This window comes from Amblyomma mixtum, chromosome 4 (assembly GCF_055824585.1).
Source record: "Amblyomma mixtum isolate Tamu chromosome 4, ASM5582458v1, whole genome shotgun sequence".
Classification (NCBI taxonomy): Eukaryota; Metazoa; Arthropoda; class Arachnida; order Ixodida; family Ixodidae; genus Amblyomma; species Amblyomma mixtum.
The window spans coordinates 141,330,992-141,349,616 of record NC_143015.1 but is presented as its reverse complement, the minus strand read 5'-3'; the positions used below and the strand labels follow the sequence as shown (position 1 = coordinate 141,349,616).

The following is an 18,625-nucleotide window of genomic DNA, read 5'->3' as shown; positions in this document are numbered from 1 at the left end:
TGGCCGCGATAAAGCACTCGCATGGCAGACAACCCACTTGCGGCACATATATCCATTCCAGGCTGTGTTATACAGGCCGGCCCAGTTAATTTTTCCCTCAGTTGTTATCTCCGTTAACTTCGTGCCGTGGTTATACCTGTGTCGCTTGCATGGCTGTCCACATTCATCCGAGTTCCGTAAGCGTCGTAAGTTACCTAAATATTCGACTTGTTTGCTCTGTAGAAGACCACATGAACTGCTCTAGGCTAGCCTGTTCACGGCTGTGCACACAAATAGCAACATACCTGAGGAGTGCATACGCCCTTAATATTCTAAAAATTTAATGCGACCTTTGTATGTTAGCCAGTTCTACGCTTCCGATGTTGACGCAAAAATCGGGGAGGAAACGTGCTTTCAGAAAGCGTTCTGCGCAAGCACTAGGATACAGAGACAAGGAATGATTCTCCCCTTATTTGAAGCAGCATCAAAAGAGCCCTGGATTCGTAGCCGAAGCTTCACGGTTCTACGGGAAAACTAGCTTCGTGCGCCGGAGCAGGCGGCCCAAGAAGGTTCCCAGTAAAGCGGGAACTGATGATTTCTTCGAGGCTCTTAGATTCAGATTTTCTTTTTAGCTAAATTCGTTGTGGTATCAGCGCACCGATTTCGTAGAAAACAATTCAAGAGAGCACAAAAACAGCAAAAGGTTTGGTTTGGTTTGGTTCATGGGGTTTAACGTCCCAAAGCGACTAAGGCTATGAGAGACGCCGTAGTGGAGGGCTCCGGAAATTTCGACCACCTGGGGTTCTTTAACGTGCACTGACATCGCACAGTACGCGGGCCTCTGGAATTTCTCCTCCAAAGAAATTCAACCGCCGCAGCCGGGATCTAAACCCGCGTTTTTCGGGTCAGCAGCCGAGCACCATAACCACTGAGCCACCGCGGCGGCAAAACAGCAAAAGGAGAAAGGAGACAGCCTCCTTAAAAAAACAGTTCGGCCCAGAAAGCAAATTCTTTGCTCCGGAAATTAGAGACGCGCCTGTTCTTCTGGAGCAGGTGCTATGCATTACCCTCGCGTATTTCCTTCCTTTGACCTAATGATGTCACTTGAGATGCCCCGAACCACATGTCAACTGTGAAATTCAACGTGGCACATCCAAGATTTCGCCGACCTTCAATGGCTTAGCATATTTTGCACTCTAAAGTTTGCGAGTCAACTGAATTATTTATTCGTGTTTTTATTAGACGCTGTTCCTGACAGATGTCCTCCTGGGCGTCCAAACCGCAAAGTTTTGCCCGACGTATAAATCACGAAATGTTTACGCTATGCTATGTAATGCTGCCGTTTTGTTGGCACCTACTGCCGGAAGTAAAAGTTCATGACCTACACACTTTGTGGCCACCTTCGCTACCTTATGACCCGATGCGCATGCACGGTCGTGACCCCCGCGCTGGTCACGTGACCGTGAGAGCTCGACGTGACAGGAACGGATGTTCATTGCCTACGTAGCGGAATTCTCTTTACAGCAATATTGCTGACAAAATTCACTTCCCCGTATGTTAAGACAATAGCTGCATGCCAAGCATTCTTCAGTGGTAACGACAGTCGGCCAAGTGAGTGAGCCGACCGTCTGGACAGAGTCAACCCTTCCCTTTTCTCCTCACCTCTTTGTCTTTGTTTCGGACCATCGCCATTGCGCCGAGAAATGACCGCCTTTTCAGGGCTGCACCCACGTGACGACTGCACAGCCCACCCCGTCTGCACAAGTCGTCTGCTTCTGCACCGATGGTCCCATCAGCCGAGACTGCGCCTGCTTCTGCTGAACAAAGGCAGACACGCAGATTTCATTCAGCGGCCACTGCAGCGTTACAGGTGGGGACAAAATTCTAGGAACAGGAGAAGAATAAAAGCTGCATTTCTTAGCTGTCTAGAGGTGTCGCCACATATCGAGCGTTGCGATGTGCTGGTCTGTGTGTAGTGCGCCACATTTTGCGCCCGGCGACAGAATGCGCGAAATTTTTTCTCAGGTGCGCGCCAGCTATGAACTATACTACTTTAGAACTGCAGTTGATGTTGCGAGAGGGTGACTAAAGCTCCTCAAAACCAACAAATGCTACCAACATTGAAACCAACATTTGAAACATTTTACAAGAAATGAAGACCATGTGCAGATAATGTTGCCCGAAAAAAAAAGAAAAACATCAATCAAGTACACGGGCATCGTAAGAACTCATGAAATGAGAAGGTGATGCTCAATGTCAGGGAAATATGAGGAGGCAAGGCATTCCATCCGATTCAGCTCTAGGAAAGAAGCTATTTTTAAATGGGTGCTATTCCTCGACCTGTAGGGTGGGTTTGGGGCGAGGGGTGATGTAAGGCCAACTAAGCTCTTGGTGGCCACCTCTTGCTGAGATCGGACACGCTGTATCCAGGGCGCAGAGAAAGCTATTTCCTTCTTGCGTGGATTCGGGTCATTGGACGCAGGCAGCTGACGGGAACTTTCTCATCCGCATCATCATTGTGTCTCCGGTAGTCACAGTGAGAATTCGCTACAGCACACAGCGTGAGGAACACTGAAGCAGTTTTGTCCTCACCTTAGATGACTCCGCCTTTTGACTGGCGCAGGTTTCCTCCTGGCTGGCGCGAAGTGGTCCCTGCTGCCGGGAACTGATGCAGTGCCTCCTGCTGGTACCTCCTGCCGGTGCCGGAGAGGAGGCGATCCAGCCCAGCTTTGGCTTCCAAGGAGGACACACAGCCCGAGCTGGAGAAGGAAGGGAGAGAAATTGCGAAGTATGTTGCGGAGGAAGATATCTAGCGATAGAACAAGCGCTCTAGGTGGGAGGCCTAACATGGAGAGACGAAGTGGGAACGGCATGTATAGGCTGCCGATAACAGTGAGGGAAGGCAGCGTATTTTAGGCGCACAAATGAGAATGGGATCATTCCACGCCAACTGACTCTAGACTGTGCGCTCGATCATCATCGATTTTTTTAACCTCATCATCAATTTGTTTAACGTAAATCATGGTTTATCAGATTTTTGTGAGAAACGGAAATGATAGATTGAAAGGCGATCAGCAGAGGAACGTCAGGAATCGCTTCTTCCATTGAACTGCTTTCGATTAGAAATCACTTTGAGTAGTATAAACTACGAAAGTATCAAAATGGATACTAACAGAAAGCAGTTGTATGGGATTGAGGAAGAAAATGAGGTGCAGTGATAAGTTTATAATATGCATTGTGGGATGGCTTGTATAAACCTAAAGATCAGTGAAGCACTGCACAGTACGCCATATTTGAACAGTACGCTATATTTGAAAGCTATAGGGCTAACACAGGTAAATGGGAAGTTTTTATTACATTAATGCGGTGACTTTGGAGGATGCCTGCCAAAATGAAGCTCCTGGAGGCAACGCATAGGACATTCGATTGGGGCTTCAGCACTTGGTATAGGAGACTTAAGAAGCCTGCTTTTCAAAGCATGCGACGAGAACGTGAGAAGAAACACAAACGAGCGCCATCTCAACGAACCTGCTCTTCCAGACTCCTCAGTGAAACGCGACAATATTGGATTAATTGACCATCGATTCTAGATGGTCAAGGTAAAATTTTGGTGGTGGCCCGGGTCAAATTTTGGAAATGACCCGGGCCGAGTTCGGAGATCGCCATCGTGTCGGCCATGCTCAATTATGGCCGGACATCGAGTTTGGTCCTAATCGGGCAAGGCCAAATTTCGGGGGTGGGTCTAATTTGGGCCCGGGAATCAGTTCGAAAGCACGGATCTGTGCTGCGGAGAAGACGATGAGCGGGCGGTGCGGCCGGAGAGAGCAGATGGAAGTTGAAGACGACGACTCCCCGCAATGCATAGCGTAGCAGTGGGGTGCAGTTTAACACGAGGCATGCCACCACGGCAACAGAAAAAACAACATGAGGCGTGTTCGGCTGTGGCGATATGCGTAGAGGTCTCGCGCAGCGTCCTGTAAAGCTTGTCTGTTCGCGCCGTCGTGAATTCGGCTCCCATTCGTGGATAGTCTGCCTATTTTTTCTACTACCTAAGGGCATTTTGTCCTTGCCTAGGCTGAAGGTCAATTTATGACAGCGGACAGCTTCCGCGGTGTTGAGCGCGGTTGGTGCATCGAGTAGAGCTGTCGCTCTGAAAATAAACATTCTAATTCAACCAGCCGCCGCGGTGGCTCAGTGGTTATGGTGCTCGGCTGCTGACCCGAAAGAAGCTGGTTTGATCCCGGCCGCGGCGGTTGAATTTCTTTGGAGGAGAAATTCTAGAGGTCCGTGTACTATGTGATGTCAGTGCACGTTAAAGAACCCCAGGTGGTCGAAATTTCCGGAGCCCTTCACTACGGCATCTCTCATAGCCTGAGTCGCTTTTGGATGTTAAACCCCATACACCAAACCAAACCACATGCAATCAATTCCTAACACATGGTGCACACGTTGAGGCGGTCGCACGGATGTAGCCGCTAAATGCGCGCTTTGGTGCAGATTTCGTGCAACGCACGTAAATATGTATATTGAACTTCTGTGAAGATTACGCTCCTTAAGGGTAACAGAGTGGATTCGAAGAGAAGGCAAGCGTAGCATGAAGGGGCTGGCAGAAAGTTAGGCGGGCGGATGAGATTAAGAAGTTTGCGGGGATACGGTGGGTGCAGGTGCCATAGGACAGGGTTAATTGCAGAGACATGGGAGAAGTCTTTGTCTTGCAGTGGGCGCAGTCGGGCTGATAATGATGACGATGATGAAAGATTAGGCTGATGAGAAACACGGCTGAAGGGTGCTTAAAGCAAAATGAATGAATTGAAAGGCGGCTAAGGCTGGAGAGAGACGTGCCTGAGGAGGATGCATTCATGAATGACTCGCCAAGTCCTAATACTAGAGACTTCAATGTCAACCGGGCCTGCAATGATTTGTGTTCAGGAAAGAAAAAACAGCGCTAAATTCTGCACAAACCACACAGAAAGACGGACAGGACGGGCTCTCACTCCAACTAAGTTTATTGAAAGCCATGAAAGTTTATTGAAAGAAATGCGCATGCGTTCACCTTCTTCGGGCTATATATATGCTACATGTGGCTTTCAATAAACTTAGTTGGAGTCAGCGCCCGTCCTGTCCGTCTTTCTGTGTGGTTTGTGTAGAATTTAGCGCTGTTTTTGCTTTCCTGAACACAATATCACACCAACTAGCCCAGCAAAAGGTACTGTAATGATTTGCACGGAATATTCATGCTTTAGTTCAGCGGATATAGGGCGGTACGTTGTAAAATAGCGAGTTTTCGCTTGCTGCTGTTCCTGGCCTATATAACAATATATGAAATATTAAGAGATGAGATATTCTCCGCTTATTATCCTCGGCGCATAGTGGAACTCTTGCCGAGTATTGCGTCATGGAAACCTCACTGACTCTCAGAGCGCCATACATACCGGCCCGCCGACGTGCTTCTGGAAGCGTGGTCGCTGCGCCTCCACCCGTCGATTGGGCTTCGACGAGGGTGTGGTGTCCACCAGAGAACACCGCTGGCATTAGACTCGAGAGAGCTGCGGCAGTACACTTCTCGGGGCCGACTGGCAGCCTGTGGCAAGTGATCGCCCTTTGAAGAACCGAAGTGAAAAATAGAGTCAGTAGGTTTTTGATAATAGAAAGTTCGCCAGAAATTCAACTATTAGTTAGCCCCTCAAGTTGACGGAATGATGCCGCGTCAACCAATTTGAATGCAAATAATGAGCCAGAAAATGAATACTACATCACCACTACCCTGATCATCAGCCTAACTACACCCAATGCAGGACAAAGGACTCGCCCGTATATCTCCGTTGCTATTCACGACCAGCGGTTATTTTGCCTTCACATTACATGCCTTGCTCAAGCCCATATCTTCCTCTCGATTTCGACTGGGATGTCATTAACCCGTGTTTGTTCCCTCACCCACTCCGCCCTTTCCAGTCTCTTAACGTTACATGTGTAATTTTTTTCATAACTCGCTGCACTGTCTTTAACTTGTGCGGGTGAATACTACACATCACAATGGATACTGCGCTGTTTATGTACCCATGTAGAAGGAGTGTCTAAAGGGATGTGAGGAAAGTAGTTGCAGCGGACATGTGGGCGTTGGACGAAGCCTCGCTCCCGAAGATTTTAACGCATCCCCATCCACACTAATATGAAGATGGGGGATACTACTTGGTTTCAGTGTGCGCAATAATGCGCGCAAATAAGAATGAAGTTTACGTGCGCGAATTTATCTGCAAAAATCATGGCGCCTCCTGCCAAACCAGAAGGTATTAGCTGAACTGGCGTCACCTCGCGACGCGTGGAGGAATTCCTCACCTTCTGCCCCGAAGGGTGTGCGCGTGCTCTTCGGTTACTGCACCACAGCCGCCTTGGAGCCGACCTTGGAGGCGCCGCTGGAAGTCGCACCCACTGACGTGACGATGTCTGTACACCAGGAAGCCCATTCGAGTGGCTTCCGTGAAAGACACCCAGTCTGGCGGAGGATAGAAAAGAAGCAAAGATTTCAACAAGCGACGCTGACTCAGCCGTTTCGCCCGTATAAGAGAGACTGACAACATCGTGGGTTTTTCGCCGGCAATTGTGCTTAGGGGAAGTCCCTATGGCGAGGTAGATTTGAAATACCTGAGTAGTTACTCACTAGCCTACAGCCCCGCCGTGGTGGCTCAGTGGTTACGGCGCTCGGCGAAATTCCAGATGCACGTGTACCGTGCGATATCAGTGCACGTTAAAGAACCCCAGGTGGTCGAAATTTCCAGAGCCCTTTACTACGGCGTGCCTCATAGCCTCAGTTGCTTTGGGACGTTAAACCCCAATAAGCCTAAATCACTAGCGTCCACAGGACAGCAGCTTTTAGAGCTGCATAATAAACATAACAAGCAACTAACCTTCTAGTATTCTTTTTCTTCTGGGCTATAATAAAGTTTCAGGATCCTGAAGCACCATGCACCCTATGAGCGAAACCTCAGTGGAGGGCTCTGAATTACTTTAGACCACCCAGCACTCTTTCCGTGCAGGGACGACCAAAACAAACAGATTTTGCGCTTAGCCCCTATCTAGCCCCTAACGCAATGTGGTCCTTGGGAGAGGGATTTCATGGAGGTACCTTTCGCTCAGCAGCCGAACGCTATAGACACCCAGCCTTGCTGCTTCGGTCCATTCGTGCATTTTGCTTGTAGCGCACATGCGCCACTCGCGCAGAGCTTGTTTCGTACCGGAAATACGAAAAAAAAAAACAACTGAGCGAAGCGGGCAGGCATTTCAGCATTGGTGCTGTCGTGGCGTGGCAGGGATTACGCTGCACCCACGGTTTCTCTCGTGGTCGATCGTCACTCTAAACCACACAAAAAACAAGCTTTCTGATGCTTGACCAAGAGGCAAAACTGACCACGAGATGTTTCGCTTTCACTAACCGCAATCGAAAAAAAAAATCCATACAGGGTTACGACAGAACACGAGAAGCTCCTCGCCAAGCGCACACGTCTCGCACGCGTACAATTAGGCGGATTAAGCGTCAACACTGGGAGCGGAAATCTCAAAACACGGGTGCGTTACGAGCAGTCCAGCATGCGCAAGAGTTAATCCTTGACTGCCTGTATGTTTCCTATGAAATACGCGCATTTATTGCATAAAAGGAAGTTTATGAATCGACCAGTTACCGCGCGCATTTCAACAATCGCGATCTTTCGCCAGCCTGCCTCACAAGTTTCATAGAAGTCGATGCCCATCCCGTACGAGTTTAGGCCGGTACACTGCGCCTTAAATTCCACCCGTTTGATCACGAACGATGGACCAATGGGCGCGTCTACTGCGTGGGCAAAGCGGCTGGCAGACTTCCTCACCTTCAGCATGTCTTCCTTCAGGTGTGGATGGATTGCGCACCCTCGTGACGTCGTCTGTCCAGTCGCCATATGCGCGCCTTGCTCATACATTGGTGGTACACTCGCCACGGACTCGGGCTGCACATCCAGAGGGAGACCGTTAGTGTCGCAGTGACAGGTACAGTGTGTTGCATTTTAATTAACAATGTCATCACGAAAGCTTTTTGCTGCTAGGTCAACGTTACTGGCTACAACTTCAATCAAATTTAAAATGTGGTGTTTAACGTCCCGAAGCGACGCAAAAGGCTAAGAACGGTTTAATCGAGAGTATCTGGTGAATTATAAGACTACCTGGTTTTCTTATACGTGCGCTGACACTGCAGGGCACACACGCGCCTCTAGAGCAAAAGGATGGAGAATTACTTCGAACAGACATTCGTATATGCTATACTGGAGGCTCTATGATACGGCGTCACGAACGAGTTGTACGCATCAAGGAAATACAAATGCAAGCTCCAGCAAAGTCATCAACGTACCCGTCATGGTGGTCCCTCCGTGAGGCTGACGTTAGGCAGGAGCAGTCCTCTGCAGAAGGTAAGATATGGTCTTAAAAGCTGTGTTATTTCACCTGCATTAAACACACCCAGTAGTGAGCACTGCCTAAGCTGTTCGCCCTTTACCATGTCTGAAAAGTAGCCATACAGAGGTCAAGAGTGGAGAAAAGTAGTCCGTCGTTTTCTTTCGACGCCAGATTTGTCACAACTGGCCTGTAAACCTGTACAACATACGATACCATGGAGAATAATGGTTTATCTTCGTTTTCTGTAGGAGGTCTCTGAAAGGCTCAAACGGTGAAGAAATTTTGCCGTCCAGCCGCAATCTCAAGTCAGCAATCTGAAGTCCTGTCTCGGAACTGGCACAGATTTCTTCTGCTTCATATTGTTCCGATGTTCGGTTTATGTGAACGCACTCTGCGTAAAAAGGCTATCCAACGGAAATCTGAAACTGGAGCTAAAAGGGTCTGATGGGGAAAGGGAAAGGAAATGGGTCCCCTCATCTATGGCAGGGTGCCTTTTTCAAATAGTTGATCCTGACCAAGAAAAATGGAAAAGTTGTATGCTTATTAAAACTTGCATGGTATTTAAAGTGGTAAAACGGGGTCATACTCTGAGAGAAGCGAAGGATGAAGTATGTGATATTCATAAAATTTTCGAAATGCGTGCGAAGATGCGCTTAATAAAATGGTTTACGGTCTTATATATAAATAAGTACAGGTTAAAAGGATATGAACTGAAAGCAGGCTACTGAAGTGCTCGTACTCGGGGGGGCTATGATCCCAACAGCAAGCGGCTGTATGCTAAGTGTATTCGTCCGTGTGCATGTGTACACAACTTTCAGGCATTTGCGACTTTCTGCTCTCGGAGGTTAATGGAGCTTCCTTCGCAGGCTCTCAACTAAGGTTGGAAACTGCGCATAAGACATGCCAGGAGGGCGACGCCAGAAACCTCATAGACAGTAACTCTATACAGCAACGGCTAGAAGCTCTGGAACCAAACGCTTATAGGCCTTCAGGCGTATAACAGAACTGGGTGAAGCTGGTTATCGTTGCTTTACTTCTTTCTCACAGAGAACCGAAAAACAAAATGCCCAACGTAATAATCACATCTCACCACATAGTTGTTTCGCGCCGGTTCAAGAACTTTCACTTGCGTTGTTGCAACTATTAAGCTGAACATGGGAGGCGGATATTTAGAATAAGGGAAGCTGAGAGAGATCTACCGAAAGAAAAATCTTGTTAAATTTTGACGGCCTCAATATTTCACGCGCAACCATGCATGCTCATTCGATATAGTAAAATCTCACACTGAGTAGACGAGTACTCTAACACTCTTATTTGACGATTTGCGGAAACCTGATGCGAGTGCTCCGCATCGGATTTTAAGTTAGAACCAGATTCCAGATATCGTTGAAATTAGGATCAGCGCAAAAGACTTACACAGAGAAAGGAAACGACACACACGGATATGTCTAGGCCTGTCTTCAGTTCTTTTGTTGCGGCATTCAGACCATGTACGACGGAGTCATTTTCGCATCCGCTGCGTGGGCTGAGCCATGGACAGTCGTCCTCACCTTCTTCCCTCTGTTCTTCCGCAGAGCTGGGGCAGTAGGGTGCTGCTGGACGAAAACCGGGCGTCGGCGGCACCCACGTGGCGATAACGCTCCAGACACGGGCTAGGGCTCGAGCTGCAAATCAGGGCCACATAGGACGTTAGTGGCCCAGCTTCAGTGCACTTGTCGGTTATTGAAAAAAAAAAAGGTGGCATGGTACCGCATGTACGTTACGGCATGGTATGGTATGGTAATGGAGGTTTCACATATGGTATGGTACGGTACAGTATGGGAGGTTTGACGTCCAGGAGCGACTAAGGCTATGAGGGACTCCGTGAAGGTGTGTTCGAAATAAATTTGAATGACCTGAGATGTCTAATGGACACTGACAACAAACAGCACATCGGCGCTTTTGAGTTTTGCCTGTGTTCAAACTCTGCCGCCGAGGCCGGACTGAACCCAAGTCCTCCGGCACAGAAGTGGAGCGCCCTAGGAACCAAGTGCTACCAAAATTATTATCTATTACAGCGTGCACATAACGCGAAGAAACCATACCACTGTTGTGTTCTATATGCACAAGCTAATTACATATACGTTAAGCCCTAGATACCACAAAGTGGCATTCCGGTGGCTAATACAGAGGGAAGACGAGAAAAAATCTATAATCATCATCAGGAAGTAGGAATGCCTTACTGACCACACAAACCATCAGGTTAGGATATTTGCATGAACGATAAAAGCAACGCGTATACTCGTGCGGGTAAAAAAGCGGGAACTGCCGTAGGGTTCAGGAATGTAGGGCAGATTGGTTTATAGTATTCGTCAGTATCATCAATGTGAACAAAATATTCTGGGGTCACCTGAGCAATTCTAATGATGTGTGAATGCAAAACCATTCATACTTGTCGCTGAGTCTGTCGCTCAGTTGATGTCGGGGACTTGGGGGGTGAACATTGTTTCGGTGCACGATTCGCCGCGTTGGGACTTCGTCAGCAGTGACCTGCCGCCTTCGTCCACGCTTTGCTGTCCGCTGATGATGTAAACGCGAGCGATTCAATTTCGAATGATAGGACAGCATAAGCCGCGCTTACATGAATACGTCAGTGGGCAACGTATTTCCTACTGTATCCCGCTCAAACGATTCGCCACTGTACCACATGAGATCTGTCGGGACGGTGACCTGTTGTCCAGTGCACGCGAGGGAGGGGTACAGCCGCCCCCATCTCTTTTGTTATCCACCAGAGAGAATACTGTATAGGTGCTGTAGGGAGGAGGAAGAGGGGCGCCTCCAAATCTTTTTCCCTACATCACGAAAGTCGACTTGCCTTTCTAGATCGACCCTGCTTTCTGATGGCCTGTAGCTGCAGGAAAGGTGATGGCGTCATTCGGGGGCCGCATTCCTGCCCCGCGGCTTGGCCACAGCTTTCTGCTGACGGCTGGGTTTTTGGCGCATCTGATTAGTTGATGTTACCGCATTCATAGCTGAAATAAAAGTCCAAGCTGTTACTCAACTCAGAGTTCTTACGCCACGACGCAGCACGTGGACAAATGGCACGAAAACGAACGAGTCCGATCTATTAAGCACCTCAGGAATGGAAGCACCGACATTGATGATGGTGTGAAAATTGCACAGATACCTCCCACGCTTTGTCCATGGAGGCATTTCAGGCACGGGAGTGAAAAATCTTATAGCTATGACAGTAAAGTTCCGTTACTTCCATGTACCGCAGGACTCCTCCCCTTCGCGGTAACAAACAGCGTTAAGTGGGCCTGCGGACTGCAGCAAAGTGGGCTGCAGCACTCATTTCTTCTTGTTCTCATCCTTCGGTAAAACATGTCAATACAGATTACGACTGCGACTGCAGCACGTCCTCCTAAAGTCGTCAGATCTGCTTTCCGTTCATTGGCTGTTGCGCGTTCTAGTTCCTCCACATCTGGATGTCGCTTCTACCTGATGCCATTTATGTTGCTGCAACTGTGGGGGTCACGATTCTTGTCAACAAGTATAATGATTTCTATTTTTTTAAGAGGTAAGAATAGTATAATGTAGCAAACAGACACCGAAACACCACCTAACTGCACTCGTTCCGGTTCACTGAAGAAAGGAAAAAATGTCCAAGTGTGTGCTTCCGAGATTTGCTGCGGGGCACTGATAGCAGAACTGAAGCTATCACTTTCCGTAGGCCGGGGAGAACCTTCGTCACAACCTTTTATGTTGCTTTTGGTGCGACAGCACTGGTTAACATGGTCCCAACGATAAATATTGTTTGATGATTGACCCTGAGGGCCACCTAGGCCAACCAGGATAAACAAACATTCCCTGACTGGGCTTTGAAACCGCGGTGGCGTCAAAAGATTCAGCTTCGCTTGCCACTGCCCGAAGGCACGAGCGCCGAAGGTATAGCTTCGAACTCTTGAGAAAATCGCACATTTACTCCCAGCGAACTTGTATGAGTGCGTCCCACGAGTATGGAAACATAGAAATAAGTGTGGAAAACGGAATCGAGAAGTGCCATTCCAGATTTTCTAAGCGAGCATGCTCAGGCATCACCCTACTGCGCACCCATTAAATGGTACAAGCTGAGGAAAGCAATAAGATGACTGGCTATAAGTTACTGCAGCAAGAGAAGGCATCCATGTAAACCACATTTCTGTCGCGGTCGCAGAATCACCACCACGTCGGCTATGAATGCAGCAGCAGGGGAGGACTCCAGATCACTTTTGACTACCTCAGTCGGGCACGTGAAACGCTCCTTCAGGCGGCCTGCCTTTAATCGCGTCGTGTTCACTTGTACTATACCCATGTAAGATCTCACATCATAGAGTTTCTTACTATTACCTAGAGGTAAAGCTGGCACCCCATTTATGGGAGTTCCGCCACCATTGGCGCTCTAAGCTACTGGTGAGTTACTGACTTCGGAACCACAACTTCTGGCCAAAAAATAGTGCAAAAATAGACGTTCATAATGAAGATTGCCCTAACACTCAATGCCATGTCTATAAATTGCAACAAACGAACAGGAAAGCGTGTAAATGCAAAGCTTGCCCAAAATAAGAGATGGCTAGCTATGTTTTGGCCAAGTATTGCACGCTGCAGCAACTAATACCTTGTGCTTAAGAGGCGCCCTTTAAAAAATATATATATAGAAAATGTTGTTGCTTAAACACCTTAAGAGGCTTTGTTAGGGCATTTCGAAAAAAATGGTATAGTTTAGCTCTGGTTAAACCTGGTTGGTTGCGAAAGCAATACAATGTTATGCTTTGTCACATCCACTTGGCTTCATTCCGTTTAGCTTGCCTAATCCCACCTTGTGAACTCGATACAGCTCGTTTAGCTGCTTCGGCTTCTCGTCGTTTCTTTAGTCGTTCTTCTCGTTGTTCTTCCGTTTCTTGGGCACGTTGTAACCTCTTTCTTGCATTCTTCCTAGCTTGCTTGGCTGTCGCCTTAGAGTTAAACTGTTCAGAAGCAGTAGAGGAACTAGATTCAGATATAGACACTTCATCGGTGACTTCCATGGCGAGAATCCTCGAGGAGCGCGGCACGACCGGCTCCTCCTGGCTGCTGTGGAGAGAGGAAGCTGACGTCACGCGTCCCCATAGCAACGGAGAGGCTGATGTAACACCATCTGTTAGGCGCGGCGGCGGCTCCTTGAGGAGCAGGGGGGGGGGGGGGGTCCCCGGACCACGCGACGAGCGGTTAGACCTGGTGTATACAGTATTGCTTACGCAATAAAGGAGAAACCTTTTATTGGCGTCGCGTGCTGTTGCGTTTTCGCCACTATGGCTTTTGCGCACTACGTACGCGGCAAAGGCACACACACGGAGAACAGCGTTTTCGGAATTGCAAATTTCAGTAACGGCTCTCTATGTTCCCGAAAAAATCCGACTGTCCCGCATTAGGTAGCTCAACGGCCCATGATGCTTTGAGCGTCCATGATGGCTAAGTACAGCGCCGTCAGCTTGTAATCGTAAGAAACTCTTGTCTCACATAGTATGCTTCACGTTTACATCTAGAGAGATACAGTGACCGCATCTTTGCTTTCCTTATTACCTCGATTACCTCAAAGAGCAGGGCCATAAGCTATTCAATTTCACTAATGGCTTGGTTAATGTCCAATTTTTCACTTTATATTACTACAATTCCGCAACATGATCGGCCCCTTAGAAAGAAAAAAGTAAACTGGTAGTGAGGCAGTTTCTCTGAAAGAATACGTCTTTTAATTACACTTCATCCCAGCCGCATTATCCTCCGTGACATGAAATACTAAAACACATATCGCTCTTTCCTATATCCGCCATCTATAAAACAACCTGTACGGAATAAAAAAGAGTAAACACCTGCTCACTATAAATAATAGTATAAGACAAGCAATCCTCGGCATCAACAGCGTAATTAGTGGTGAGAGAGAAGGCCAGCGTTCTTCAGCTGCTCACTTCACACCCATGTTATTCATAGTGGGCCAAATTATAACCGGCTCTGCTCACCTCTGAGTGGCGCCTTAGCTCGGCCCTTGGTTGAACCGGCCAGGAATCGGGCAAACTTCTGCCGGCACCCACACGACGAACGAACGTAAGGCGGGTTGTCAACGCTCAGGCCCTCCGCATCCGCACTGAGGGTTCGATGGGCACAGGCTTTTGCTGCTGCTGAAAGACGGAGTAAAAAGGTGGGTATTGAGATCACAGCGAGTACGGCAGCTCTACAGGTGGCCAAACAAGTTTTCGTAACAAGGGTTTAATTCAGTTTCAAGGGAGATATCACATCCGGCTGCCATTCAGCTACAAAAGAAGGCGTCATCTATATATCTGCAAATGTGAGGGCCGTGGACCGTTAGAGGAGACAGCAGGTGTCTTCCTTCTGCGGTGAGAATGATTTGGCTTCGAGTAAAGATGAGACGAACGCCGGCAATTACGTGCATTAGGCATTGGCTGGGGTCTTCGTTTTACTGTTTAATTCAGCCAAAATTGGGGCGACGCGACGCACACACGTGCCACGCAGAGCCTACTAAGAAGTTAATTTTTCGAGGTGCACTATGTTGTCAGTAACACTTGAAATGAACGCAGACAAATATGACTAAAAATAACTCGCAGCTGCGCGGTAACGCTGTACTCGAGTATCACAGAAACCTACTGTCAAGAGGCGCTGAGCTCATCAACTCACATTTTTTTTTGCTCTGATTGCAGCTGCATTTCAAGAAAAAGAAAGAAATCAGAGTGGCAAGATGTTAGTCATTTTTGGGGGGTGAACTGGCCTACCACTACCAGTGACCCTTTTCGGGACTAGCCACTCAGGAGCGCTTACGCCCTAACATAATCGGTCGGAGTCTTGGCCGCGGGCGACCTCTACTGGAAGTCACCATCTCGACTGAGGGGAGCGGTGGGTTCGGGTGCAAGACGGCTCCTTCACAGGAAGGAACGTGGACTGATTGATTGAAGACTTTATTTAAACTGCGATCTGAGAAGTAAATGGCGCACTTTGGGGTAAGCGAAAAGTACCGCTTTCTTCGGCTCAGGCGGAAACGAGTCTAGAAACGAACAAAACTTTCGGAGTCCTCCTCACATGCAGTCCTCATCGTCACTGCTGTCATCAAGTCCACGGTGGCGAATAAGCGGCGGCACCCACGTGGCGACAGCACTCCGGGCTTTTTCAGGGCTGCCTTGGCACCACGGCCGCTCGCTGCTGCTTGAAGAAGTGGTTTCAAAATAAAAGCAGAACATTACTATACGTCCTGTCTGTGCACCAGAAAGCATCCCTAGTTTAAACACAGGCCCCGCCGCGACGGCTCAGTGGTTATTAAGGCGAAAGCCTTTGATGGCTCATACTATCGTCCGTTAACAAAGCGTGTCACACGCGTTTAACTTGGGAACTAAAAAAAGATAAAAGAAAATCATTGGTTGCTTCAGATAGAGGAAGAAAAAATGAACCTAAGAGCCAAGTTTGATGATTGTAGATTAATTAATTTATCAGCAAAAATGCCGGAATTGCGTCGAAATAGCACGGACGTCGATATAACCATGGGAACGGTGTGACGTCACATCCACCGGAAGTCGTCAGGGCATACTGAAAATTGCCAATGAATGGTCGGTGAAACGTCGGATTTGTGTCAAATTAGATGAAAAATGTGTAATTAATCGTAATTAACACTTAAGATCCCAAAAGGATGTATAGCTTGGGTATAGATATAGCCACGGGAACGGTGGGACATCACATCGAACGAAAGTCGTCACGGCATAGTGTCCTCGGCTTTCGCCACTCAACACTTTAGTTGCCAAAGTGTCCTCACATTCCAATTTTTTGCGCTCGGCTGCTGTTCCGAATGACGCGGGTTCGATCCCGGCCGCGGCGCACGAATTTCAATGGAGGCGAAATTCTAGAGGCTCGTGTACTGGCGATGTCAGTGCACGTTAAGGAGCCTCGGGTGACCGAAATTTCCGGAGCACTCACTGCGGTGTCCCTCATAGCCTGAGTCGCTTTGGGACGTTAAAACCCCTGAAACAAAACCTAGTTTAAACATGCCCGAAGAAGTTTTCACAACACGACCAAGCCTCTAAGAAACTTTCTGTGCAGCCTAGAAGAGCAGCTTGGCAATCGGAGTGGCGGTGCGCGAGTCGGAAAAGGAAAAATGTAAAGGATATCGTTGTGTTCCACGGTTGCATGTTTAGACATGAAGGAAAAACAGGTTTTCATTGTTTCATTGCTTTGAGAACTTAGTTTAAGGCAGGTGTGGAAAAAGGAAACCAGAAAACATTGAGTTAAGGCTATTAATTGCCTATTTAATTTTGTTTTGGGGGATTGAAGGTCTGATATTGTCTCAGGCAATGAGGGAGGTCTTAGTGTAGGTCTCCGGAAATTTCGACCACCTGAGGTTCTTTAACGTGCGCTGACATCGCACTGCTATCGGAAAATTTCGCCTTCATCGAAATTCGACCACCTGTGGCCGGGATCGAACCTGCGTCCTTCGGGTCAGCAGCCGAGCCCCATAACCACAGAGCCACCGCGGGGGATGGGTCGCACTAAATGTCATATAGCTGCAAATGCTTATGTGGACATTAGGAGCCGGGGAACATGCATACAAGACCTAGAAGGGCACATGTTCGAAGGAGGCGGAAGCAAAACTTCGCAGAGTAGAAAGACAATGGTTTCTTGTGGGGAACACAATCGAAAAACGGTTTGTCGCCTGCACAGAGACTGCCGGGGGTAGTTTGTATCGCTGCTGCAACCATCTCTGTTAAACTGGCAACTATTATATTAGTTCACATTGTGCCAGCTACATGGTTTGATTTCTTTGCTGCGCGCTTGTGTGGCGAACACATAAGCAGTCTTGTGTCCAGTAATTATGGTGTGGCTTGCGACCAAGCAGAACAAATTGATTGTGTTGTGTTGTTGTGTTTTATGGCACATATGCGAATAAGGCCATCATGCGTGAAACGCAAGGTATAATTACTTAAATTGGCATTATATTAGGTAAAGCGATATGGGGTGATGATACGCTATATATTAAAGAGAAGACTAGTTTGGTTCTGCCACGAGCAAGAGGGCGAGGAGTTCCCTCCAACCGCGCGGGGCTACAGCGCCTCTTGTTAGAGCCAGGCTGACCTTTTGAAAAAATTATGCTGACCAATAAAATTTAAACTTTATATTCTCATTAAAATTCCGATTCTATTTAAATACCTCATGACGTCGTCACTTGGTACACTGGGGTCGCACTCTAATGAAAGAGGAGGTTGGTATATTAGTTCATTGGGGTTTAACGTCCCAAAGCGGCTCAGGCTATGAGAGACGCCGTAGTGAAGGGCTCCGGATATTTCGACCACCTAGGATTCTTTAAGATGCACCGACATCGCACAGTACACGAGCCTGTAGAATTTCGCCTCCATCGAAATTCAGCCTCCGCGGCCGGGATCGAACACGCGTCTTTCGGGTCAGCATCCGAGTGCCATAACCACTGAGCCACCGCGGCGGGTATAAAATAGGAGGATGAATTGGTATGCGCCATCATAAAATTTTCCAGAATGTTTGTGACTGTGAGTTTTGCATATCCGACAGGTTAAAATAATATTGTTACGTGACGGCAATCCCGACGACGACAGGACTACATGGCATATGGCGAGGAATGATTTAATGGCGGCGGGTCGACTGCGGGCGCTCCATGCCGCGCCACTGCGCACTTTGTCGTGTTCTAGTCCGTGACACTACCCGGGGCTACCGAGTGATCGTCCCGATCGCGCGAACTAGGAGAACGGCAGTGGCGATGAAATAGAGGACGTGACGATGGGCGTGACAGGGCGGATGAACGCATAAGAGAAGAAAGTGCAGGGCTTGCCGCCACGATGAAAGAGATGAGCAGATCACGATCGATGAGCGCTGGTCCTGGAAGCTTCCGAGCTACAGGTCACTTTTAGCCGAGGGCTAAGGTCCATGGGCGCACCAGACGTCATGGGCAGGGGGCTGTGTGCGCACGTGTCTCGGATCGGTCGGGTCGCGTAGGGTCTGGTCGGCGAGATCAGTTCGTCGTGCCTTGTGTTTAGGGTGAAGGACGGGGCTGGGGCGAACGGCGAGGTCAGTTCTGTTCAGGCGGGCTGCCGGGCGGTGCTGACCAGGAACACAAGGCCGACGACCATGGCAGACGCAGCACGCTGAAGCTCCAAGACCAGCATGGCGATGATTTCCCAGCACCTCACACCTAATGCTACGTGACGGC

The 18,625-nt window shown here is 48.5% G+C and overlaps 1 protein-coding gene across 6 annotated transcripts in view; it reads right to left on the bottom strand.

Annotated features, from left to right (window-relative positions):
• The window catches only part of LOC149348493 (uncharacterized), a 32,662-nt gene that overhangs the window by 1,607 nt on the left and 12,430 nt on the right, over window positions 1-18,625 (bottom strand). Inside the window, exons 1-6 of one of the 6 annotated variants that reach the window (XR_016292266.1) lie at window positions 8,354-8,615; window positions 7,839-7,955; window positions 6,316-6,472; window positions 5,412-5,578; window positions 2,572-2,738; window positions 1,642-1,793 (exon numbers count right to left, since the gene is read on the bottom strand). Coding sequence is in view for 3 of the 6 variants with exons in the window: in XM_089585842.1 (XP_089441968.1) it covers window positions 7,856-7,955; window positions 8,354-8,402; window positions 9,948-10,061; window positions 14,412-14,570; window positions 15,484-15,606 (545 nt within the window). In the remaining 3 variants the exon portion in view is untranslated. Of the gene's footprint in view, window positions 1-1,641; window positions 1,797-2,571; window positions 2,739-5,411; window positions 5,579-6,315; window positions 6,473-7,838; window positions 7,956-8,353; window positions 8,616-9,947; window positions 10,062-14,411; window positions 14,571-15,483; window positions 15,607-18,625 lie in introns of those variants that run through there. The other 5 variants (XR_016292265.1, XR_016292264.1, XM_089585842.1 and 2 more) reach the window with 5 other exon arrangements.